Genomic DNA, 26,634 nt, shown 5'->3' with positions numbered 1-26,634 from the left:
CAGACGTTCGGGTGGATCATCAACTTCTCAAAGTCAAATCTGTCACCGGCTCAATCACTAACGTATCTTGGCATGGAGTTTCATACTCTCTCAGCGATAGTGAAGCTTCCGCTGGACAAGCAGCGGTCATTACAGACAGGGGTGCAGTCTCTCCTTCAGGGTCAGTCGCACCCCTTAAGGCGCCTCATGCACTTCCTAGGGAAGATGGTGGCAGCAATGGAGGCAGTCCCGTTCGCGCAGTTTCATCTGCGCCCACTTCAATGGGACATTCTCCGCCAGTGGGACGGCAAGACAACTTCCCTGGCCAGGAAAGTTTCCCTTTCTCAGACGGCCAAGGACTCTCTGCAATGGTGGCTTCTTCCCACCTCGTTATCACAGGGAAGATCCTTCCTACCCCCATCCTGGGCAGTGGTCACGACAGACGCGAGTCTGTCAGGGTGGGGAGCAGTTTTTCTCCACCACAGGGCTCAGGGTACGTGGACTCAGCAGGAGTCCACCCTTCAGATCAATGTTCTGGAAATCAGAGCAGTGTATCTTGCCCTACTAGCCTTCCAGCGGTGGCTGGAAGGAAGGCAGATCCGAATTCAGTCGGACAACTCCACAGCGTTGGCATACATCAACCACCAAGGGGGGACACGCAGTCGGCAAGCCTTCCAGGAAGTCCGGCGGATTCTGATGTGGGTGGAAGCCACGGCCTCCACCATATCCGCAGTTCACATCCCCGGCGTAGAAAACTGGGAAGCAGACTTCCTCAGTCGCCAGGGCATGGACGCAGGGGAATGGTCCCTTCACCCGGACGTGTTTCAGGAAATCTGTCGCCGCTGGGGAAGGCCGGACGTCGACCTAATGGCGTCCCGGCACAACCACAAGGTCCCAACCTTCATGGCACGGTCTCGCGATCACAGAGCTCTGGCGGCAGACGCCTTAGTGCAAGATTGGTCGCAGTTCCGGCTCCCTTATGTGTTTCCACCTCTGGCACTCTTGCCCAGAGTGCTACGCAAGATCAGATCCGACTGCAGCCGCGTCATCCTCGTCGCCCCAGACTGGCCAAGGAGGGCGTGGTACCCGGATCTGTGGCATCTCACGGTCGGCCAACCGTGGGCACTACCAGACCGACCAGACTTACTGTCCCAAGGGCCGTTTTTCCATCGGAATTCTGCGGCCCTGAACCTGACTGTGTGGCCATTGAGTCCTGGATCCTAGCGTCTTCAGGATTATCCCAAGGGGTCGTTGCCACCATGAGACAGGCTAGGAAGCCCACGTCCGCTAAAATCTACCACAGAACGTGGAGGATATTCTTATCCTGGTGCTCTGCTCAGGGAGTGTCTCCCTGGCCATTTGCATTGCCTACCTTTCTTTCTTTCCTGCAATCTGGGTTAGAAAAAGGTTTGTCGCTCGGCTCCCTTAAAGGACAGGTCTCGGCGCTATCCGTCTTTTTTCAGAAGCGTCTGGCACGACTTTCTAAGGTGCGCACGTTCCTACAGGGGGTCTGCCATATCGTACCCCCGTACAAGCGGCCGTTAGATCCATGGGATCTGAACAGGGTACTAGTTGCCCTCCAGAAGCCGCCCTTCGAGCCGCTGAGGGAAGTTTCACTTTCTAGACTATCACAGAAAGTGGCCTTTCTGGTAGCGATCACATCTCTTCGGAGAGTGTCTGAGCTGGCAGCGCTGTCATCCAAGGCTCCCTTCCTGGTCTTCCACCAGGACAAGGTAGTGCTGCGCCCCATTCAGGAGTTTCTCCCGAAGGTGGTATCCTCGTTTCATCTTAATCAGGATATCTCTTTGCCTTCGTTTTGTCCTCATGCAGTTCATCGGTATGAGAAGGATTTACATTTGTTAGATCTGGTGAGAGCACTCAGAATCTACATTTCCCGCACGGCGCCCCTGCGCCGTTCGGATGCACTCTTTGTCCTTGTCGCTGGTAAGCGCAAAGGGTCGCAGGCTTCTAAGGCCACCCTGGCTCGATGGATCAAAGAACCAATTATTGAAGCCTACCGTTCTGCTGGGCTTCCGGTTCCATCAGGGCTGAAGGCCCATTCTACCAGAGCCGTGGGTGCGTCCTGGGCATTACGACACCAGGCTACGGCTCAACAGGTGTGCCAGGCAGCTACCTGGTCGAGTCTGCACACTTTCACCAAACATTATCAGGTGCATACCTATGCTTCGGCGGACGCCAGCCTAGGTAGAAGAGTCCTGCAGGCGGCAGTTGCCTCCCTATAGGGGAGGGCTGTCTTGCAGCTCTAACATGAGGTATTCTTTACCCACCCAGGGACAGCTTTTGGACGTCCCAATCGTCTGGGTCTCCCAATGGAGCGCCGAAGAAGAAGGGAATTGTGTTACTTACCGTAAATTCCTTTTCTTCTAGCTCCTATTGGGAGACCCAGCACCCGCCCTGTTGTCCTTCGGGATTTTTGGTTGTTTTCGGGTACACATGTTGTTCATGTTGAACGGTTTTCAGTTCTCCGACGTTACTTCGGAGTGAATTTGTTTAAACCAGTTATTGGCTTTCCTCCTTCTTGCTTTTGCACTAAAACTGGTGAGCCAGTGATCCCACTGGGGGTGTATAGCCAGAAGGGGAGGGGCCTTACACTTTTTAGTGTAATTGCTTTGTGTGGCCTCCGGAGGCAGTGCTATACACCCAATCGTCTGGGTCTCCCAATAGGAGCTAGAAGAAAAGGAATTTACGGTAAGTAACAAAATTCCCTTCTTCTTTCTCCAAACATAAAGCTTCTCATTTAAACCAAAAAGCTCTATTTTCATCTCATCGGTCCACCCACCATTGATCCAATAGGCTTATGGCTTTGCTTTTTACTGGACATGATGAGCAAATTGCAGATGATTAGCAATGTTCTTTTTAGAGAACATTGACTTTCTCTTTGCCATCATAGCTGTGCAATGCACATCATAGTTGTTCAGTGTCATCATGATGGTGGACTTCTTAAAGCACCACTCCGACGTGGTATCACTAATGTACAGTGGCATGTAAATGTTTGGGTAGCTCTGGTCAAAATTGCTGTTATTGCAAACAGTTAAGCAAGTTTAATCACTTCACGACCGTGGATGTATATATACGTCCAAGGTCGCCTCCTCCCAATTACCATGGGCTCACCGTAATCCCCACTCATGCCTGCTGATCTGATCAGCAGACGTGTGACTAACAGGCACGGGTGAATCAGAGGATCCACCCGCGCCTGCTAACCACTTAGATCGTGCTGTCAAAATCTTTAAATGACCATGGTTGGGATTGCATCGTTCCCCGCTGCCATCAGTGGCCCCGTGGCGCGATCACAGGGCGCCTTGGTGTTGCAATGGTAGCGCGGGGTCAGCTAATGACCCCTGACACTGTCATGTGTGACTTCCTGTGAGAGCCGACAGAGCGCTGGCACTCACAGGAACAGTGCATTTCTGCTGATCAGAAAGCATTTATGCTGAAGTGATCAGACTCTACAGTGATAGTCCCCTAAGGGAACTAGCAAAATCAATAAAACAGGTTTTAAAAAAAATATATGAAAAAAAAACCAAAAAAGCTAAAAGTTCAAATGACCCTCCATTCGCCCCATTGAAGATAAATCAATAAAAAACCCTAAAAATATACAGATATTTGATATCACCGCTTTCAGAGACGCTTGAGTTATGAAAATATAAAATCAGTTAATCTGATCGGTACACGCGTGGCAAGAAAAAAAATCAAAACACCAAAATTGTTTTTTTGTCGCTGCAACATTGCATTAAAATGCAATAACAGGTGATTAAAACTTAGCATTTATGTAAAAATGGTATAATGAAAAACAAAACTTCTGAATTTTTTTTCCACCCCTTAGAAAAAGTAAAAGTATGCATGTTTGGTATCTACGAGCTCATATCAAAGTGAGGCATCATACTGACATGTTAGTTTTACCATATAGAGAACACAGTGAATAAAATATCCCAAGAACAATCATGCAATCGCACTTTTTTTGCAATTTCACCTCACTTAGAATTTCTTCCCCGTTTTTCCAGTGCACCATATGGTAAAACTGATTGTTTCATTCAAAAATACAACTGATTCCCTCCCCCCACCCCAAAAAAATCAAAAAAATAAAAAAGTTACGGCTCTCGGAAGAAGGGGAGCGAAAAACGGAAAAATCGCCTGGGGGTGAAGGTATTAAGGCCACAAAGCCCCTTTTAACAATGGCATATGTCTTTGTATATCCTAAAATGATAGTTCAATTAATTGCTGGTCTTTGAGGATATTTGCCCTATATCATAATATTGGCGCAACCTTGTGTTTTTAGTGGCGCCACTGGGTGCGTCTACTCTGGTTGTGTAGCCGACCATGTGCTGTCAATTCTCATCTACAGTGGGTACGGAAAGTATTCAGACCTCTTTAAATTTGTCACTTTTTGTTTCATTGCAGCCATTTGGTAAATTAAAAAAAAAGTTAATTTTTATTCTCATTACTCTACACCCCATCTTGGACAGAAAAATAAGCAAATGTAGAAAATTTTGCAAATTTATTAAACAAGAAAAACTGGAATATCACATGGTCATAAGTATTCAAACCCTTTGCTCAGACACTCTGCTGCTGTCCATTTCCTTGTGATCATATTTGAGATGGTTCTACTCCTTCATCCAGCTGTGATTAATAAACTGATAGGACTTGATTTGGAAAGGCACACACCTTTGTGTACCTTTCCAAAGACCTTACAGCTCACCGTGCATGTCAGACTAAATGAGAATTATGAGGTCAAAGGAATTGCCCAAGGAAGCTCAGAGACACAGACAGGGTGGATTGATTTAAATCACGCCGATTTAAATCATGATTTAAATCACGATTTAAATCAAAAGATTTTTTTCTATTTAAATCGGATCGATTTAAATCATGATTTTAATCATGATTTAAATCACTGATTTAAATCAAAAGGTTTTTTTTAATATAAATCACGATTAAAATGAGAAGTGAGAGCAGTGTGCATGTGCGCCCATAGTTACACGGACGAAACTAGGGGCAACGATCTAACGCCAGGGTGAGGGGGGGACCCCAAAGTAAGTAAAAATCTTTTTTGTTTTACTATATGGCAATAGGTAGGTGTTTAAAAGCAGCATGTCTTAATTGTATAAACTATTAATAGCCTCCACATTTTGTTCATACTGCCCCTTTAATTCCACACTTCTAGCTTGGTTTCAGTTTTGGTTTAGTTTCTTTTTCCCTGCATTCAGTTGACATGCCCAAACTTGTTGGATAGTCAGCAGTACTTGGCTCAGGCTGTAGTAACATCAGCAGTGCTTGGCTCAGGCTGTAGTAACAATCAAACTTCATAAGTGATCTGTGTGAGCCATGGCAGCAGGTCGTAAGAGAGACCCTATTTGGGTTCATTTTGTTGAGATGCCAGCAGCAGATCTTGGAAAGAAAGGTGCAAGAGCAAAGTGCAAATACTGTCAAAAGGATATCCAAGGACTTGTTTGCCGTTTGAAATCACATTATGAAAACTGCAACCAGAAGGGAAATGAAGATGTTGATAGTGATACAACTAATGTCAATGAACCCCCACAGCTTCTTATGCACCAGGAGCCTAGTACTAGTGGTAAGTCTGGCAATTAACCGCTTAGGAACTGCTAAAGCAGGACAACTGGTTTTCCTATTAAAAGTCCTAAATAAACAGTAGGCTTAAAGGACTGATGTATTCACTGAAGATGTTTGCTTACTTCAAACGTTAGAGATAGGCTATTGTTAAAAAGTACTTACTCTCTGAAGTTCAATTCTGAGTGTTTAATAGTGCAAATAAAAATTATTAGGTTTCATAATCAACTGTTTTAATATTTTTATTTGTGTAAAACAATTAGATTTGCAAAAAGACAAAGTTTTGCTTGTGTACAACTTGATTAAAAAATCTGATTTAAATCAAATGATTTAAATCAAAAAAATCTGATTTAAATCAAAAAAATCTGATTTTTTTGATTTTTTTAAAAAAATCAAGATTTTTATCCACCCTGGACACAGATCTGGCCAAGGTTACAAAAGAATTTTTGCAGTACTCAAGGTTCCTAGGAACACAGTGGCCTCCATAATCCTTAAATGGAAGAAGTGTGGGACCACCAGCAAACTGAGCAACCATGGAAGAAGAGCCTTGGTGAGAGATGTAAAGATGAACCCCAAGATCACTGTGGCTGAGCTCCAGAGATGCATTAGGGATATAGTTCCACAAAGTCAACTATAGGGTACTTTACACGCTGCAATATCGCTACTGATATCGCTATCGAGCGTACCCGCCCCCATCGGTTGTGCGTCACGGACAAATCACTGCCCGTGGCGCACAACATCGGTTACACCTGTCACACGGACTTACCTTCCCTGCGACGTCGCTCTGGCCAGCGATCCGCCTCCTTTCTAAGGGGGCGTTTCGTGCGGCGTCACAGCGACGTCACACGGCAGCCGTCCAATAGCAGAGGAGGGGCGGAGATGAGCGGCCGAAACATGCCGCCCACCTTCTTCCTTCCTCATTGCCGGTCGACGGAGGTAAGGAGATGTTTGTCGCTCCTGCGGTGTTACACATAGCGATGTGTGATGCCGCAGGAACGAGGAACAACATTGCTACTTACCAGACAACGATTTTTGGTAAATGAACGATTTCTCATTTACCAACGATTTTTGTCTCTTTTGCCATCGTTTAAGGTCGCTCCAGCCAGTCACACGCTGCGATGTCGCTAACGATGCCGGATGTGCGTCTCAAACACAGTAACCCCGACGATATATCGTAAGCGATGTCGCAGCGTGTAAATGGCCCTTATCACTGCAGCCCTCCACCAGTCGGGTCTTTATGGCAGAATGGCCCGACGGAAGCCACTCCTCAGTGTAAGACATATGAAAGCCCGCATAGAGTTTGCACTCCCAGACTGAGAAATAAGATTCTCTGGTCTGATGAGATGAAGATAGAACTTTTTGGTGATAATTCTAAGCTGTATGTTTGGAGAAAACCAGGCAGTGCTTATCACCTGCCCAATACAATCCCAACAGTGAAACATGGTGGTGGCAGCATCATGCTATGGGGGTGTTTTTCAGGTTCAGGGCCAGGACAACTGGTTGCAATTGAAGGAAAGATGAATGTGGCTAAGTACAGAGATATCCTGGAAGAAAACGTCTTCCAGAGTGCTCTGGACTTTAGACTTGGCCGAAGGTTCACCTTCCAACAAGACAATGACCCTAAGCACACAGCTAAAATAACAAAGGACTGGCTTCAGAACAACTCTATGACCATTCTTGCCCGGCCCAGCCAGAGCCCTGACCTAAACCCAATTGAGCATCTATGGAGAGACCTGAAAATCGCTGTCCACCAATGTTCACCATCCAACCTGACGGAACTGGAGAGAATCTGCAAGGAAGAATAGCAGAGGATCCCCAAATCCAGGTGTGAAAAACATGTTGTATCATTCCCAAGAAGACTCATGGCTGTACTAGCTGAAAAGGTGCTTCTACTCAACACTGAGCCAAGGATCTGAATTCAGTGGAATCTCAGTTTACGAGTAACTTGGTGTGCTAATATTTCGCTATACGAGCAAAGCTTGCTGTAAATTTGTAACTCTGTTTACGAGCAATGCTTTGCTGTACAAGCATATACTTACCGCTCACACTTCTGGTTCTGTACTTTCACCGCACTCTGACCCGCTCCTGCAGTCCGCACAAAGACGACATACACGCGCGCACACAAACACACACACATACATATTATGCTCACCTTACCCTCTGTTCCCTCAGCAGCCACCTGGTTCTTGTAGTCCGCAGGTACATGCCTGACCCAGGACCGTGTGGGGTACCCGGTCCTGGGCTTTTAGTTTTCAGGGGATTGTCACAGGTGGCTGTGCTCGGTCCTGTGACCCTGGTGGCAGTTAAAAGAAGTCTGGTGAAAAAACATTAAAAATAAATAAAATAAGTGTCTTGTGACGCCACGTACGGCTCCAGGTAATATTACCGGCGCTGCTTGCAGACCTCCGGTTGATTATAAAGCAGCTAGTTTGTCACGCTCTCCGTGGGTGGAGCAATGTTCCGGGGCCCTTGGGAAGGATCAAGATTTTACACACAGGGAGACATCTTACCACACAAGTCTTGATACCGGTTTCTTCAGGACCACTGATGTGCGGCTCCCCAGGGTCAGACAAACGAAGTCCATAGTGAGAGCAGGACCTTTGATAACAATAACTGACACACACACACACACACACACACACGGCCTTTCTTTCTGTACCTTTACTGATGTTGTTGGCAAAGTTAAGTCCTGGGCACAATCCGGGTGGTCAGGTGGCAGTTAGGATTTCCACATTCGTGAGTTATGAGCCCTCCTTGTTACTGTATGTTTGTTTATGTCCTGGGCTGTCTAAAACATAGCCCTGACCTCTCTTTTATCTCTCGCTCGTATAGCAGGCGATGAGAACCGTTCTCCTGGGCACCACTAACTCAGCTGCGGTCCCTGGCTCCATTTAATGGCGGTGCTACAAGTGTTCCTGTGCCAGGAGACTGAAGTCCCCGTCGCTCTCCGGTCTTTTCTGCTGGGCCTGACTGAACCCATGCAGACTCGGACTCCGGTATCCGAGTTGTTTCTTCTGGGGTGAATCGAACTGGTCCCTCCGGCCCCTTTTCTGTATCACCTCACCTCCGACCCTCACACAGGATCTCTCACACTTCACTCGACTCGACTGGCTCTGCCAACTGTCTCTCTTGACTGACTCTGACTGGAGCTAACTGGCTCTGACCGGAACTAACTGGCTTCCTGTCCACTCACCCACTAACTGCACCACCAGGCTGGTTTCAGGGACAGTGCTCACCACTATACAAGCTCAGCTGCACTAGTCCCTAACCACGGTTTAGTGGAGTATTGTGATGAGTCTGTGTGCGTGTGTCATGTGAATTCTCCTAATGTGGAAATCCCTTCCTGCACCTACCAGGTGTTTACTGTGGCTACTTAATCATAGGGTGCCACATACAGTGTGTTTATCCGGTAACCATCGCGACGATGCAGGAGCTTCCGCTGTCAGCCGCTTCTCAAAGGCAGCACGCTGACGTCAATCAGAGGCAAGCGGCTCTAGTGTATGACATCTGCTGTTGAAGCGCTGACTGCGGAAGCTCCTGCATCGGTCGCGATGGTTACCGGATACACAACTGCGGACTACAAGAACCAGGAGGCCACCGAGGGAACAGAGGCGAGTGTGTGTGTGTGTCTGTGTGTGTGTGTGTGTGTGTGTGTGTGTGTGTGTGTGTGTGTGTGTGTGTGTGGAATGGCATAATAGGGGACCAGGATGGGACATTGCACAAGTTCTGGAACGAATTATCTGACCTTGCATTATGTCCTATGGGAAATTTTGCTTTGCTAGATGAGTAACTTGGTTAACAAGCACACTCCCAGAACGGATTGTTCTCGTAAACTGAGGTTCCACTGTACTTGTGATCATGTGATATTTCAGTTTGGGGTTTTTTTTAATAAATTTGCAAAAATTTATACATTTTGGGTTTTTTTTTCTGTCAAGATGGGGTGCAGAGTCTACATTAATGAGAAAAAAATGAACTTTTTTGAATTTACCAAATGACTGCAATGAAACAGAGTGAAAAATTTAAAGGGGTGTGAATACTTTCCGTACCGTCTATGTCCTCACACAATAAAGAAACAGAGACTCAGTATACTGACTACCAAAACATTTCTTATGTTAGATCAACATTACAGAACGATTGCCCTTTTTGTGACGGATGACCGCAGCCCCATTAAAAGAACGAATGCACAACTGTACTTTTATCTTAGTGCTGTCTGTGTAAAAAGTGAGTGAACGTGGCCATCACTTGGATCCGTGTTATTCACGTGATCTGTCCAGATGATAGTTGTGTTTTTTGTTTTGTTTTTTTTTTTTTACTCTGACTGGTTGTATATGTGTTAAAAAAAAAAAACTGTAGTATGCTCATGTCTTTTCCGCACTTTGCATGCGACTCACCTATCAAGTCTATGGGTGCAGAAAAGACATCAGATCCTGTACAGATCATTGTCAGTGCTTGCAATTTTTACAGATATATTGCTTTCTTCGGCGCTCCATTGGGAGACCCAGACGATTGGGTGTATAGCACTGCCTCCGGAGGCCACACAAAGCAATTACACTAAAAAGTGTAAGGCCCCTCCCCTTCTGGCTATACACCCCCAGTGGGATCACTGGCTCACCAGTTTTCTGCTTTGTGCGAAGGAGGTCAGACATCCACGCATAGCTCCACTGTTTGTAGTCAGCAGTAGCTGCTGACTATATCGGATGGAAGAAAAGAGGGCCCATATAGGGCCCCCAGCATGCTCCCTTCTCACCCGCGGTGGTGCTTGTAAGGTTGAGGTACCTATTGCTGGTACAGAGGCTGGAGCCCACATGCTGTTTTCCTTCCACATCCCCTGGAGGGCTCTGTGGAAGTGGGATCTTGCCGGCCCCCAAGCCCTGAGGCCGGGCTCCATCCACAGACCCAGAGAACCTGCTGGATTCGGAGCATGAGTACAGTCAGGGACAAGGCCCTGCATCATTCAGGTACTCGGTGTCCCCGGCAGGCACGGACACTCTCAAGGCTTGCTGAGCGTTATAGTGCGCCGGGGACAGTAGCGCTGTGCGCTGGGGTTAGGTCACTGCAGCTTGCTGAGTGACGTTACATGTTGGGAACTACTGCGCCGACCGCTCCTGGAGCGGCGGCGCAGCTGCGACTTGTGGTGCGCCGGGGACCTTGCGCCGACCGCGCTTTTACGGCGGCGGCGCTTCCATACTTTAGTACCCGGCTTCTGCGGCCTAGCGCCGCTTCGTTCCCGCCCCCACCCTGTCAATCAGGGTAGGGGAGAGACGCTGCTCAATGGGCAGCGCCGAGGGCTGGAGCTTTATTTACATGCTCCAGCCCTCTCACTAGGCACAGGGGGAAGCAGGCTTCCCGCTCTTCGTCTGTATACGCCCAGGGCCCGCCCCCCCTCTCCTCAAGGACGCCGGCAGCCATTACACATGCAGTCTGGCTGGGGAAAGGCAGCAGGCTCTGGGAGACCCAGACTAAAGGGATTTCGGCGACCACACACCCGCTCTTAAGCGGGCGGTAAGCAGCATTTTAGTGCTGGCCCCACTAGTGCCTCAGTGTTATATTAGTGTACTTTTTTCTTAGTACCATATATATTTATATAGTTGCACTGTAAGGTCGCTTCTTGGCTAGACACCCTGTACTGCTCTGAGGAGACAGCAACATGTCATCCGCAAAACGCAAGGGTGCCAAGGCACAGGCTGTGTACACTGTTTGTACAGCATGTGGGGCTAATCTACCAGCAGGCTCCAATGACTCACATTGTGTGCAATGTTCAGTCCCAGTGGCACTTCGGCAGCCAGAGCCTATTGTGGTGGTAGCCCAGGCAGAGTCGCCTGTGAACCCTGCCCCGGTGACGGGGACAGACTTTGCAGTTTTTGCTGATAAAATGTCTGTGACTATGACAAAAATCCTTGAGGCCTTGCAGTCCAGGCCAGTTACTCAGACCATGGACACTGCTGTATCTATGCTCCCTGGTCCCCCTCAGTTGGAACTAATCCGTACTTCAAGGGGGTCTCAAGCTTCACAGGCTGAAGTCTCTGACTCAGATGACAGTCCCACGCAGCCTAAGCGAGCTCGCTGGGAAAGACCCTCGACGTCATCACACTGCTCAGGGTCTCAGCGACAAGAGTCTCTCTGTGATGAGACTGAGGACGGTGCTCAGGATTCTGATCCTGAGGCCCCTCTCAATCTGGATGCCCCTGATGGTGACGCCATGGTTAATGACCTTATATCGGCAATTAACAGACTGTTGGATATTTCTCCCCCAGCCCCTTCAGCAGAGGAGGCAGCTGCACAGCAGGAGAAGTTCCATTTCCTGTATCCCAAGCGTAAATTAAGTGCTTTTTTGGACCACTCTGATTTCAGAGAATCAATCCAAAAACACGACGCTCATCCAGACAAGCGTTTCTCTAAACGTTCTAAGGATACCCGTTATCCTTTTCCCACTGAAGTGGCCAAACGCTGGACCCAGTGTCCAAAGGTGGATCCCCCAATTTCCAAGCTTGCGGCTAGATCCATAGTCGCAGTAGAGGATGGCGCTTCACTTAAAGATGCCAACGACAGACAGATGGACCTTTGGTTGAAATCTGTCTATGAAGCTATCGGCGCGTCGTTTGCTCCAGCATTCGCGGCCGTGTGGGCACTCCAAGCTATTTCAGCTGGTTTAGCACAGGTGGATGCTATCATACATCCAGCAGTACCGCAAGTGGCGTCCCTAACTTCGTAAATGTCTGCGTTTGCGACCTATGCTATCAATGCGGTCCTAGAATCTACGAGCCGTACCTCTATGGCGTCCGCAAATTCTGTGGTTTTGCGCAGAGCCTTGTGGTTAAAGGATTGGAAAGCAGATGCTGGTTCCAAAAAATGCTTAACCAGCTTGCCATTATCTAGAGACAGACTGTTCGGTGAGCCATTGGCTGAAATCATAAAACAGTCCAAGGGTAAGGACTCTTCCTTACCACAGCCCAGAGCAAGTAAACCTCAACAGAAAAAGTGGCAGTCGAGGTTTCGGTCCTTTCGAGGCTCGGGCAAGGCCCAATTCTCCTCGGCCAAAAGGACTCAGAAGGAACAAGGGAGCTCAGATTCCTGGCGGGCTCACTCACGCCCCAGGAAAGCAAATGGAGGAACCGCTTCCAAAGCGGCTACCTCATGACTTTCGGCCTCCTCCCTCCGCATCCTCGGTCGGTGGCAGGCTCTCCCGCTTTTGCGACATTTGGCTGTCACAGGTCAAAGACCGGTGGGTAACAGACATTTTGTCTCGCGGGTACCGAATCGAGTTCAGTTCTCGCCCTCCACTTCGGTTCTTCAGAACCTCCCCACACCCCGACCGAGCAGATGCCCTGCTGCAGGCGGTGGACTCTCTAAGAGCAGAAGGAGTCGTGATCCCTGTCCCCCCTCAGGAACGAGGGCGAGGATTTTACTCCAATCTCTTTGTGGTTCCAAAAAAGGACGGCTCCTTCCGTCCGGTTCTGGACCTAAAACTGCTCAACAAGCATGTGAACGCCAGGCGGTTTCGGATGGAATCCCTCCGATCCGTCATTGCCTCAATGTCTCGAGGAGACTTCCTTGCCTCAATAGACATCAAAGATGCCTATCTTCACGTGCCAATTGCTACGGAGCACCAACGTTTTCTACGTTTTGTGATAGGAGACGACCATCTTCAGTTCGTAGCTCTGCCATTCGGTCTGGCGACAGCTCCACGAGTTTTCACCAAGGTCATGGCGGCAGTGGTGGCAGTCTTGCACTCTCAGGGACACTCGGTGATCCCTTACTTGGACGATCTACTTGTCAAAGCACCCTCTCAAGAGGCATGCCGACTCAGCCTGAATGTTGCGCTGGAGACTCTCCAGACGTTCGGGTGGATCATCAACTTCTCAAAGTCAAATCTGTCACCGACCCAATCACTAACGTATCTTGGCATGGAGTTTCATACTCTCTCAGCGATAGTGAAGCTTCCACTGGTCAAGCAGCGGTCACTACAGACTGGGGTGCAGGCTCTCCTTCAAAGTCAGTCGCACTCCTTAAGACGCCTCATGCACTTCCTAGGGAAGATGGTGGCGGCAATGGAGGCGGTTCCGTTTGCGCAGTTTCATCTGCGCCCACTTCAATGGGACATTCTCCGCCAATGGGACGGGAAGTCAACATCCCTGGACAGGAAAGTCTCCCTTTCCCAGACGGCCAAGGACTCTCTGCAGTGGTGGCTTCTTCCCACCTCATTATCACAGGGAAGATCCTTCCTACCACCGTCCTGGGCGGAGGTCACGACAGACGCGAGCCTGTCAGGGTGGGGAGCAGTTTTTCTCCACCACAGAGCTCAGGGTACGTGGACTCAGCAGGAGTCCACCCTTCAGATCAATGTTCTGGAAATCAGAGCAGTGTATCTTGCCCTACTAGCCTTCCAGCAGTGGCTGGAAGGAAGGCAGATCCGAATTCAATCGGACAACTCCACAGCGGTGGCATACATCAACCACCAAGGGGGGACACGCAGTCGGCAGGCCTTCCAGGAAGTCCGGCGGATTCTGATGTGGGTGGAAGCCACGGCCTCCACCATATCCGCAGTTCACATCCCCGGCGTAGAAAACTGGGAAGCAGACTTCCTCAGTCGCCAGGGCATGGACGCAGGGGAATGGTCCCTTCACCCGGACGTGTTTCAGGAAATCTGTCGCCGTTGGGGAAGGCCGGACGTCGACCTAATGGCGTCCCGGCACAACAACAAGGTCCCAACCTTCATGGCACGGTCTCGCGATCACAGAGCTCTGGCGGCAGACGCCTTAGTGCAAGATTGGTCGCAGTTCCGGCTCCCTTATGTGTTTCCACCTCTGGCACTCTTGCCCAGAGTGCTACGCAAGATCAGATCCGACTGCAGCCGCGTCATACTCGTCGCCCCAGACTGGCCAAGGAGGGCGTGGTATCCGGATCTGTGGCATCTCACGGTCGGCCAACCGTGGGCACTACCAGACCGACCAGACTTACTGTCCCAAGGGCCGTTTTTCCATCGGAATTCTGCGGCCCTGAACCTGACTGTGTGGCCATTGAGTCCTGGATCCTAGCGTCTTCAGGATTATCCCAAGGGGTCGTTGCCACCATGAGACAGGCTAGGAAGCCCACGTCCGCAAAAATCTACCACAGAACGTGGAGGATATTCTTATCCTGGTGCTCTGCTCAGGGAGTGTCTCCCTGGCCATTTGCATTGCCTACCTTTCTTTCTTTCCTGCAATCTGGGTTAGAAAAAGGTTTGTCGCTCGGCTCCCTTAAAGGACAGGTCTCGGCGCTATCCGTCTTTTTTCAGAAGCGTCTGGCACGACTTACTAAGGTGCGGACGTTCCTACAGGGGGTTTGCCATATCGTACCCCCGTACAAGCGGCCGTTAGATCCATGGGATCTGAACAGGGTACTAGTTGCCCTCCAGAAGCCGCCCTTCGAGCCTCTGAGGGAGGTTTCACTTTCTAGACTATCACAGAAAGTGGCTTTTCTGGTAGCGATCACATCTCTTCGGAGAGTGTCTGAGCTAGCAGCGCTGTCATCCAAGGCTCCTTTCCTGGTCTTCCACCAGGACAAGGTAGTGCTGCGTCCCATTCAGGAGTTTCTCCCGAAGGTGGTATCCTCTTTTCATCTTAATCAGGATATCTCTTTGCCTTCGTTTTGCCCTCATGCAGTTCATCGGTATGAGAAGGATTTACATTTGTTAGATCTGGTGAGAGCACTCAGAATCTACATCTCCCGCACGGCGCCCTTGCGCCGTTCGGATGCACTCTTTGTCCTTGTCGCTGGTAAGCGCAAAGGGTCGCAGGCTTCTAAGGCCACCCTGGCTCGATGGATCAAAGAACCAATTCTTGAAGCCTACCGTTCTGCTGGGCTTCCGGTTCCATCAGGGCTGAAGGCCCATTCTACCAGAGCCGTGGGTGCGTCCTGGGCATTGCGACACCAGGCTACGGCTCAACAGGTGTGCCGGGCAGCTACCTGGTCGAGTCTGCACACTTTCACCAAACATTATCAGGTGCATACCTATGCTTCGGCGGACGCCAGCCTAGGTAGAAGAGTCCTGCAGGCGGCAGTTGCCTCCCTATAGGGGAGGGCTGTCTTGCAGCTCTAACATGAGGTATTCTTTACCCACCCAGGGACAGCTTTTGGACGTCCCAATCGTCTGGGTCTCCCAATGGAGCGCCGAAGAAGAAGGGAATTTTGTTACTTACCGTAAATTCCTTTTCTTCTAGCTCCTATTGGGAGACCCAGCACCCGCCCTGTTGTCCTTCGGGATTTTTGGTTGTTTTTCGGGTACACATGTTGTTCATGTTGAACGGTTTTCAGTTCTCCGACGTTACTTCGGAGTGAATTTGTTAAAACCAGTTATTGGCTTTCCTCCTTCTTGCTTTTGCACTAAAACTGGTGAGCCAGTGATCCCACTGGGGGTGTATAGCCAGAAGGGGAGGGGCCTTACACTTTTTAGTGTAATTGCTTTGTGTGGCCTCCGGAGGCAGTGCTATACACCCAATCGTCTGGGTCTCCCAATAGGAGCTAGAAGAAAAGGAATTTACGGTAAGTAACAAAATTCCCTTCTTTCTTAACATAGGAAACTGTATTTGTTATTTTGTTTTTATTATATTCACTGCTAATGTATAAAAACAGATGACAACACAGATGACAAATCTTCTATTGTCCTGGATAACAATCGGACTTAGCCTAATAAGCAGTTAAAGGTTATTTTTCATGGCAAAAACTCCCTCATTCACCTGAGCCTTGTATTGCCTTTTTCACACTTCCCCAAAATGGCAGATTTGTTCATCTCCAAATTACAAGATCCGTCATGTTTCTCCATATTACAGGTCCATTGGGTGTATAAGACGTTGTCTGTAATGACAGAACTAAAGACTCTACAGAAGAAAAGGAAAGCCGCCAAAGAAAGAAAGAAGGAAAACTGAGCACGGTGATGACATTTTCACAGGTCACACAAATAAAAAGCCAGAAACATTCCTATACATCGCGCAAACAGATTATAGATGTAATCACATTCACCTTGGTGTCGGTAAAGGATGGATCTGCCATAACCATTGACTTTATAAACTTCACCCCTGCGGAAGAGCTACAGGTAAAATGAAGATTTAATTATATAACAAATTACAAGACTCCCACCCAGACCACTCTCATAAGGAGACCCCCATCGTGAGAGAGACCCCATTAGCAGTGTGTTATGTGCAGTGTGATCACGTCACATAACGTTTACCACCTCCTGCCTCCCTCTCTGGCCTCCGCTACCTTACACTCAAACCTGTCAAAGCTGTTGGCTTTGGAAATAAAATGATGAGATCTTTTTATGTATGTAATTTTTTTTCTTGCTGTCATTCTGACTTTATTGAATTTTTAAAATAAAACCTCTTCTTATTAGGTGAAGTATGTGTTGTCCCTGGTTGAAATACATCGCAAATTTATATATAGAAGACCACCAAAAGTGGCAGCATCACGTGTATTGTAGCATTGGGACAAATACTCTACAATTACTGCCACACAATACTCCACAGTCACTGGTATCATGGGCAGGATCTGCATTGACAGGCCACAAGCTTTACACCCGGCCTGTGACTGCCACAGTCCTCATAAAACCACGTGTTCCTTTCTCATTGGAAATTGTCTCTTCAGGGAGGAAGGAGACAAACTCTAGAGCCACCTATTGGAGGTAGCAATCCTAAAACTAAAAAATGACCCTTTAAAAAGCATTGTCACGTGACTTAGGATTCATGCCAGATCAAAACCTCAATTTGCAGACACGGTGTTTCGGGATGGTTGTCCCTCGTCAGTGTAAAGTATGAAATCTGATCTGGCTGTATGAGAGACTAAGGGGTACTTTGCACGTTACGACATCGCTTCTGCGATATCGTAGGGGTCAAATCGAAAGTGACGCACATGCGGTGCCGGTAACGACGTTGCAACGTGTAAAGCCTAGGAGAGAAGATGAACGAGCGCGAAACAGTCAAAAATCACTGATCTGTGTCACGACGTTCATTTTCATAATGTCGGTGCGTCCACAGGTACGATGTTGTTTGTCATTCCTGCAGCTCCCTACATCGCTGTGTGAAGCCGCAGGACCGACAAACATCTCCTTACCTGCGCCCGCCGTCCACCGGCAATGCGGAAGGAAGGAGGTGGGCGGGATGTTTACGGCCCGCTCATCTCCGCCCCTCCACTTCTATTGGCCGCTGCCTTGTGACGTCACTGTGACGTCGCACGACCCGCGCCCTTAGGAAGGAGGCGGGTCGCCGGCCAGAGCGACGTCGCAGGGCAGGTAAGTGCGTGTGAAGCTGCCGTAGCGATAATGTTCGCTACGGCAGCTATCACAAGATATCGCATGTGCGACGGGGGCGGGGACTATCGCGCTCGACATCGCTATCATCGGCTAGCGATGTCGCAGCGTGCAAAGTACCCCTAAGATGGAGTCTCCGCAAGAAGAATAACTTTCCCCTTTGACTTACTTATTGGAGCCACATTACACGTGATTCTTAAATGTAGTCTGTGAGGTCTGGAACATGCTCCTTACTGCTCCGGTTTCTGATTTCTTCCCTTGAATACAGTGATCGTTTCCAGGTGAGTTTTTGGAGAGCTTTCGACACAACACCTTTGCGTTATCAAAAAAAAAGGCAGCATCTCAAAGATCCAGCTAAGGCCGGTTTCACACATCCGGCGCTTTGCCGGATCCGTCACACTCCAGTACAGTGCAATACAGTACAATGGCATCGTGGCAAGCTCCAGTCACATGACAGCATGTGACTGGAGCTTGCCGCAACTCCATTGTACTGTATTGCACTGTACTGGAGTGTGACGGATCCGGCAAAGCGGCGAAATGACGGGTGTGTGAAAACGCCTAAGTGGACAGGATTTATAGCAACCTTTTGTCCACTGTTCTTTTATTTTTTTTTAATGCTATGTATCCCGTTTCTACAGCAGGTGTTTTATGTGCAGACGAGATGCAGAACGTCTGCAGGTAAAATGCCCGTGTGTTTTTACTGTGTTTTCCACAGTGAAAACGCACCAAAAACACATGGAATCTGTGAGGATGTGAATATAGTCTTGCTAAAAACAAATACCGGGAAGTATCAAAAAAAAATCTGTTTTAAGCATGACATCATATATAAAGAAGATACAAAAAAAACTGTCAAAAAACATGAAAAAAAAAAAAAACCCGCAAGTAACCTAATTTCTATAATAGGTGCAAAAATGCTGAAAAACTCACCAAATACATATCGTGGGAACAAAGCCTTAAGGGTACTTTGCACACTACGACATCGCAGGTGCGATGTCGGTGGGGTCAGATCGAAAGTAATGCACATCCGGCCTCGCTGTCGACATTGGAGTATGTGAATCCTTTTTACTACGATTAACGAACGCAAAAGCGTCAATCGTATGATCGGTGTAGTGTTGGTCATTTCCATAATTTCGGAAGGACCGATGGTACGATGTTGTTCCTCGTTCCTGCGGCAGCACACATCGCTGTGTGTGAAGCCGCAGGAGCGAGGAACATCTCCAACCTGCGTCCCGGCTACAATGAGGAAGGACGGAGGTGGGCGGGATGTTTACGTCCCGCTCATCTCCGCCCCCCTGCTTCTATTGGCCGTCGCAGGGCAGGTGAGTGCATGTGAAGCTGCTGTAGCGATAATTTTCGCTACAGCAGCTATCACAAGATATCGCATCTGCGACGGGGGCGGGGACTATCGCACTCGGCATCTCTACCATCGGCTTGCGATGTCGTAGTGTGCAAAGTACCCCTTACAGGTAGAGGTGTTCCATTTGTAAACAATGCAACTAAATTGACCACCTTTAAAATCACACAGTTTTTTTTTATGCAGTTTATGATGCTTTTTAAATCACACGGACTGATTTATGCCCTAAAACCTGCGGCACCTACTATTAGATAACTTGGGCATATTATTTCCATATTGAATTGAGATCCTGTTAAGTACAGGAACCTACAAATTCAGAAAAGATAGATCGTTCACTTTAATTTTTAGTGTCTGCTATCTAGGGGGCACTTTTCAGACATCTGGGATTTGAGGGGGGTTCTTCTGAACCATTGGACTGCAAAGCAACCCCAGCAGCGCCCAGACTGACCACACCTCTACTGCAACGTACTACCTCAGATATGACAAATCGTTATTGATACAGTCGTGTGGATTATATGTGTTTTTATCTGCATTAGTTTCCACCTCTAATGCAAGTTTTTGGGAAATATCTGCACATAAAACACAGCGTACCCACAAGAGAAATGAACATGTCGTGGATTTCAAACACATCACAGGTCAGTTTACGCATCATAAAGAATCTGTGAATCCCATCAACTTTGCTGGAAATGGGAACTTGGCCAAATAGCTGAGCTCCACTTGCTGCTGTTAAAGGGAACCTGTCACCACTTTTGCGGCCTATAAGCTGCAGCCACCACCACCGGGCTCTTATATACAGCATGTTAGAATGCTGTATATAAGAGCCCAGACTGGGGGTATAACATAAAAAACACTTTATAATACTTACCTAACGGTCGCGCGGTGGGCCCAATAGGCGTCTCCGTTATCCGGCGCCGCCTCTTTTGGCCATCTTTGTTCTCTAGCCGCGGTGCATGACGAGTCTGACGTCATACACACTCGCCGGCATTCAGGTCCTGAGCAGGCGCACTTTGATCTGCTCTGAGCAGGGCAGATCAAAGTATTGTAGTGCGCCTGCGCAGGACCGGTGAGTGTAACATTCTAACATGATGTATATAAGAGCCTGGTATATAAGAGCCACAGTTTATAGGCCAAAAAAGTGGTGACAGGTTCCCTTTAGGGCGGCTTCTCACTTGCGAGTTTCTCGCAGTAGAGCAATGCAAGAAAATCTCGCATTGGAATCGGACACATGTTAGTGAATGATTCAGCTCGCATTTGCGATTTTTTTTTTTTTTCTTCAGTCCAAATCGCACTGAGAAAACGCCGCATGCTGCTTTTTTGCGAGTTTCTACTGCGAGTCTCTCCAATGCAAGTCTATGGGAGCGTGTAAAAAATCGGATGTCATGGGACGGCACTCACACCATCCTAGTGACATCCGATTTTCTAAATACATTTCTCGCATGTTTCCTAAAACACTGGAAATGAGCGATGTCTCACAATGTCTGTCTATCTCTGTCAGTCGGTCTCTCCCTCTCGGTCTCTATTCTCTCTGTGTCGGTCGGTCTGTCGGTCGGTCACTATCTCTGTCCCTCACTCTCTGTCCATGTCGGTCTATTCCTTCCCCCCCCCCTCTCTCATACTCACCGATCCTCGATCACCAGCGCGGCGCTGCACGGCGTTCACACTGCTCCGGCGGCTTCTCCTCTTTTGAAAAAGCCGGCCGCTCATTATTCAATCTTGTATTCCCTGCTTTGCCCGCCCACCGGCACCTATGATTGGTTGCAGTCAGACACGACCCCACGCTGAGTGACAGCTGTCCCACTGCAACCAATCACAGCAGCCGGTGGGCGTGTCTATACTGTGCAGTAAAATAAATAAATTTAAAAAAACGGCGTGCGGTCCCCCCCAATTTTAATACCAGCCAGATAAAGCCATACGGCTGAAGGCTGGTATTCTCAGGATGGGGAGCTCCACGTTATGGGGACCCCCCAGCCTAACATCAGCCAGCAGCCGCCCAGAATGGCCGCAGCTATTAGATGCGACTGTTCTGGGACTGTACCCGGCTCTTCCCGATTTGCCCTGTTGCGATGGCAATCGGGGTAATAAGGAGTTAATTGCAGCCCATAGCTGCCACTAAGTCCTAGATTAATCATTGCAGGCGTCTATGAGACACCACCATTGATTAACCTGTAAATTAAAGTTAATAAACACACACACTGAAAAAAATCCTTTATTTGAAATAATGAACAATAACAAAGACCCTCGTTCACCACTTTATTAAGTCCCCAAAAAACCCATCCATGTCCGACGTAATCCACGGAGGTCCCGTGTCGCTTTCAGCTCTGCTACATGAAGGTGACTGGAGCAGCAGAAGACACCGCCGCTCCTGTCAGCTCCACGCAGCAACGGAGGTGAGAAGCGCGATCAGCTGATGTCAGTCAGGTAACTCATGGCCTCCGCTGGATCCTCCGCAACAGTGACAGCAAGTCGCCCGAGTGACAGCGATGAAGTCACAGGTGAGTTGCGGTCACGGGGGGAGAATACAGCTGGCCGCGTGTAACCTGAGTGTGACAGCAGCGCTAATCGCGCTGCTCAATTCAGTCACTCGGGATTAGCGGTCACCGGTGAGTCCTGCACGGGTGACCGCTAATCAGGACGCGACACAGACAGAGCCGCGGATGACAGTGAAGTCGGTTGAAGTTCACCCGAGTTTATTCTGATCGTGCGGCTCTGTCTGTGGCTGCTGTCACCGGCCATTCAGCTCTGCTATATGGCTGTCTGTGGCTGCTGTCAGTGGCCATGTAGCAGAGTTGAATGGCAGATGACAGCTGCTGAGAAAAAAAAGGATCACACACGCATTGCACACGCCCTGCAATCATGAGAAAAATCTCAGGATCGAAGTGCAGTTGCATTGCACTCTGACCTAACGTGAACTAAAATCAGCCTAGTTTTTTTCAGCCAACTCGGACCGATTTTACTCGCATAGATGTGTTTCCGGCCTTAAGCTCTTAAGGCCCCGTTACACGCAACGACGTATCTAACAATATATCGCCGGGGTCACGGATTCCGTGATGCACATCCGGCATCGTTAGCGACGTCGTTGCGTGTGACACCAACGAGCGGCCATTAACGATGGAAAGTACTCGCCAAATCGTCCATCGTTGACACGTCGTTCATTTTCAAAAAATCGTTGATTGTTGAGGACGCAGGTTGTTTGTCGTTCCTGAGGCAGCACACATCGCTACGTGTGAAACACCGGGAACGACGAACTACAGCTTACCTGCGGCCGCCGGCAATGAAGAAGGAAGGAGGTGGGCAGGATGTTACGGCTGCTCATCTCCGCCCCTCTGCTTCTATTGGGTGGCCGCTTAGTGACGCCGCTGTCACCGCTGCACGAACCGCCCTCTTAGAAAGGAGGCGGTTCGCCGGCCACAGCGACGTCACTAGCCAGGTAAGTGCGTGTGACGGCTCCTAACGATATTGTGTGCCACGGGCAGCGATTTGTCCGTGACGCATAAACGACGGGTGCGGGTACGCTCGCTAGTGATATCGCTGCGTGTAAAGCCCCCTTTAGGCTATGTGCGCACGCTGTAGAGATTTTCTGCACCAAAAAAAGAACCTTGTGAAAGAAAAACGTACCAAAAAACACATGCAATTTTTACCTTATTTTTTTGTGAAATCAATGCTTGGAAGGGCTTAATAATGTAGGAAAAAAATGCACCAACAATTGACATGCTGCAGATTTTTTTCTGCACCCAAACCTGCAAGGAAAAAAGCAACATGCACACAGCAATTTAGAAATCTTATTGACTTTGCTAGTATAAAGATAAACATGCTGATTCAGACAACAATGTGCACAATAAACTGCATCTGCAAAAAAAAAACTCAGCGTGCGTACACAGCCTTAGGCTAGGTTCACACACTGTGTTTTTTTGACGCTGCGTTTTTGTGCGTTTTTTGCGGCAAAAACAGCACAAAAACGCACCCGCGTCAAAAAAACGCAGCAAAAAACGTGCGCGTTTTGCCGCGATTCTGTGCGTTTTTTTGCTGCGTTTTGCTGCGTTTTTGCTCACTGCGTCTTTATGTGTTTTTTATCAGTGAACAAAAAAAAAAGGTCTGATGTAATTTCCTTCTTCAATATGTTCTTCATTCTCCACTAATGTATGCAGGAGAGCAGACAGCTGCAGAACTACAAGGCTCAGCATACTCCATCCAATAGTGCATGCAGGAGAGCAGACAGCAGCTGCAGAACTACAAGGCTCAGCATGCTCCATCCAGGACTGTATGCTGGAGGGAGAGTCAGGGGGAGCAGACCTACAAGGCTTAGCATCCTCCATCCAATAGTGTATGCAGGAGAGCAGACAGCAGCTGTCGAACTACAAGGCTCAGCATCCTCCATCCAATAGTGTATGCAGGAGAGCAGATAGCAGCTGTCGAACTACAAGGCTCAGCATCCTCCTTCCAGGACTGTATGCAGGATTTCTTTGCCCCCCCCAAACAAAAAAAAAATAACGTGGGCTTCGCCATATTTTTGTATGCTAGCCGGGTACAGCAGGCAGGTACGGGCTGCCCCCAACCCCCAGCTGCCTATTTGTACCCGGCTGGGAACCAAAAATATAGAGAAGCCCTTTTTTTTTTAATTATTTCATGAATTTCATGAAATAATTAAAAAAAAAAATGTGAGCTTCGCCTAATTTTTGTGTCCAGCCGGGTACAACTAGGCAGCTGGGGATTGGAATCCACAGTGCAGGGTGCCCATGCTTTCTGGGCACCCCCGCTGTGAATTGCAGTCCCGCAGCCACCCCAGAAAATGGCGCTTTCATAGAAGCGCCATCTTCTGGCGCTGTATCCAACTCTTCCAGCTGCCCTGATGCCGGGTGGCTCGCTGGGTAATAATGGGGTTAGGGCTAGCTGTATAGCTGGCCCTAAGCCCGAAATTCATGGTGTCACGCCAATATTAGACATGGCCACGATGAATTTCTAGTAAAGATAAAAAAAAAACACAACACACAGAAAAATATTTTTATTAGAAATAAAACACAACACAATTAGTGACTCCATCTTTATTGAAATAAAGAACCCCCCTCCGCAGTAATCCTTGGTTAAGGGTCCCGCGCCATCCAATCCGGATCCAATATCATCTGATCGGTTTGCTGGAAGGCAGAGCGATCAGATGATGTGTCAGGTTCTAGGGGCTGAATCACATCACACAGCAGCTGATTGTATAAAAGCCCTTTATACAATCAGATGATGCATCGGTGCAAAAAAAAAAAAATACTCACTTATGTGCTGATTACCGGCAGCTCCTGGGGCGGAGACTGATCCCATCCGATCGCTGCAGGAGCTGCCGGTAATCAGGGATGAAGTCTCCTGACGCATCTGCTGATAGGTGAAGCCGGCCGGCCGCTGGCGTCAGCCCGAGACTTACGATCGGCTGATGCGTCAGGTGACTGCATCACGTGATCCATCGCCAGGTCCTGCATCCTGCAGGCATACGTACCCGGGGAGACTGCACACTGCCGGAGCGGCGATACCGTGACAGGATCTGGGAGCGGGCATGGCACCGGGACCCTGCAGACAGGTGAGTATAACTTTTTTTTTTTCTACTGTTCACTTTTGATTGCCGCTTCCACCTCCCGCCCAGACATGGCGCCGCACGGGAGCATACATGCACAGGACGGGAGGTGGAAGCGGCGGTGACGGTACCGGGAGGATTCACGCTTCTGTATTTACTGACAGAAGGAATCCTCTTCCTGTACACGTCACTTTACTACCCACCTCCTGCGTTTATAGCTGCGTTTTTGGTCTTAGAAACGCACCAAAACGCAGCTATATTTGCAATTTGCGTTTCTCATTGCATCTTTCAACATCCCATTGCACTCAATGGATGAAAAGCGCAGTGAAAAACGTGGGAATAATTGACATGCTGCGTTTTTGTGGCACCACAAAAACGCAGCTGAAAAAAAATGCTGCGTGCAGACAGCAAAAATGAAAACTCATAGACTTTGCTGGGGAAGCAAAGTCATGCCGTTTTCTGAGCAAAAACGCACCCAAAAACTGCGCAAAAACGCACTGTGTGAACTTACCCTTAAACCTACTACAATCCTCCAAGCTACTGCCGCCTCCTCCATTATTCTGTAGACTGTAAACCAGGATTGTCTTTATGTTCCAGTCTGCCATTGGTCATTGTATTGTGTATGTAAACTCCTCCACATAAACAGCACCATGAAATCTATGGTGCTCTAAAAATAAATAGTACATGCACATGTCAGTCTGACACTGGATTAGATCTTATTTATAAAAAATGTTTAAAAAAAATCACCCACATGTGAAAGGCCCCAGAGACTAGCACAGGGACGAGTGCTATCTGTGAAAACCGTGGATACTGCTTGCATGAGAAACTCAGACGTGTGAATAAGCCCTTGCCATGACAGTTCGGGATCTGCTGAAGGACCTCTGTTATGACGATACTCCTATGAAGACAAGCCTGTGGGTGGTGTTCCTAGTAGACCACAATTATATTCTGGTCAAAGGACAAGTGATTGCAGGTTCAAGTCCTCAAACGGGACTAACAACTAAAAGTGACACTAATATATGTAAAAAGTTGAGTCACCCCATATCTTCCCACATTTAAAATACTGCACTTTTCGGACTGTAAGATGCACTGTTTTTTCTCGGCAATGGAAGTGGAGCGAGTCACAGGAGGCTGAAGCAGAGTCGCCGTTGCAGGAAGCTGTTGGCTGGCATGAACACGTGTGCCCGTTATTAAAGAACATGAATATTCACTGCTCCTCATGCCCATGATCCTGCTCATCTCTCTGCACTGAAGCCAGCATCGAGAGGTGGGTGGGATTATGTGCTTGGGGAGCAGTGAATATTCATTCCCTTTAAGGCTATGTGCCCACGGGACTTTGTACCTGCAGATATATCCGCAAGTACGGCCGCAGGTTTCCCACAGCTGCTCGCTGGAATCTGTAGCTATTTTTAGCTGCGGTAGTACAGAGAAATAGCTGCGGTAAACCTGCGGACATTCATGCAGATTACCTGTGGAAGTCCCGGCCCTATCTCCATAGTGGAGATTTCCGCAGGTAATTCCGCAGAAAGAATTGACATGCAATTACGTGCGGCTGCGGAACATCCGTAGCATATTCCGCAGCTGCACGTATCCGCAGCATGGACACAGACACTCCCCATGTCCTATAGGATAATATGGGGAGTGTCTGTGCATGCTGAAACCTGCGGATTTATCTGGAAAATCCAGAAAATCCGCGAATTTTCCGCAGATAAATCCGCAGGTTTATTTACCCGTGGGCACATAGCCTAATAGCAGCACAGTGATCACCCCAACCATCGGCCAGCTGCAGGGGTGATCACAAGTCTGGTATTAAAGAGAGTAATCACTGCTCCGCACACCCAAAATCCCAGGCATGGGGATCAGTGAATATTCATTCTGCATTAGCCG

At 48.5% G+C, this 26,634-nt stretch overlaps 1 protein-coding gene and 1 long non-coding RNA gene across 2 annotated transcripts in view; one reads left to right on the top strand and one right to left on the bottom strand.

Moving 5' to 3' along the window:
- Positions 1-8,627, bottom strand: part of LOC142295644 (uncharacterized) — a 48,879-nt gene extending 40,252 nt beyond the window's left edge. Inside the window, exons 1-2 of the long non-coding RNA XR_012751509.1 lie at positions 8,222-8,627; positions 7,715-7,876 (exon numbers count right to left, since the gene is read on the bottom strand). This is a non-coding gene — a long non-coding RNA (uncharacterized LOC142295644). The remainder of the gene's footprint in view (positions 1-7,714; positions 7,877-8,221) is intronic.
- TMEM18 (transmembrane protein 18) overlaps positions 1-16,929 on the top strand; it is a 37,420-nt gene extending 20,491 nt beyond the window's left edge. The window contains exon 5 of the mRNA XM_075338739.1: positions 16,371-16,929. Coding sequence (XP_075194854.1) covers positions 16,371-16,466 — 96 coding nt within the window. The 3' untranslated portion in view covers positions 16,467-16,929. The remainder of the gene's footprint in view (positions 1-16,370) is intronic.
- Positions 16,930-26,634: the final 9,705 nt, after the last annotated feature.

Source organism: Anomaloglossus baeobatrachus, chromosome 3 (assembly GCF_048569485.1).
Source record: "Anomaloglossus baeobatrachus isolate aAnoBae1 chromosome 3, aAnoBae1.hap1, whole genome shotgun sequence".
Taxonomy (NCBI): Eukaryota; Metazoa; Chordata; class Amphibia; order Anura; family Aromobatidae; genus Anomaloglossus; species Anomaloglossus baeobatrachus.
Note: the sequence above shows the minus strand (reverse complement) of the source record. Positions and strands in the feature narration are given on the sequence as shown.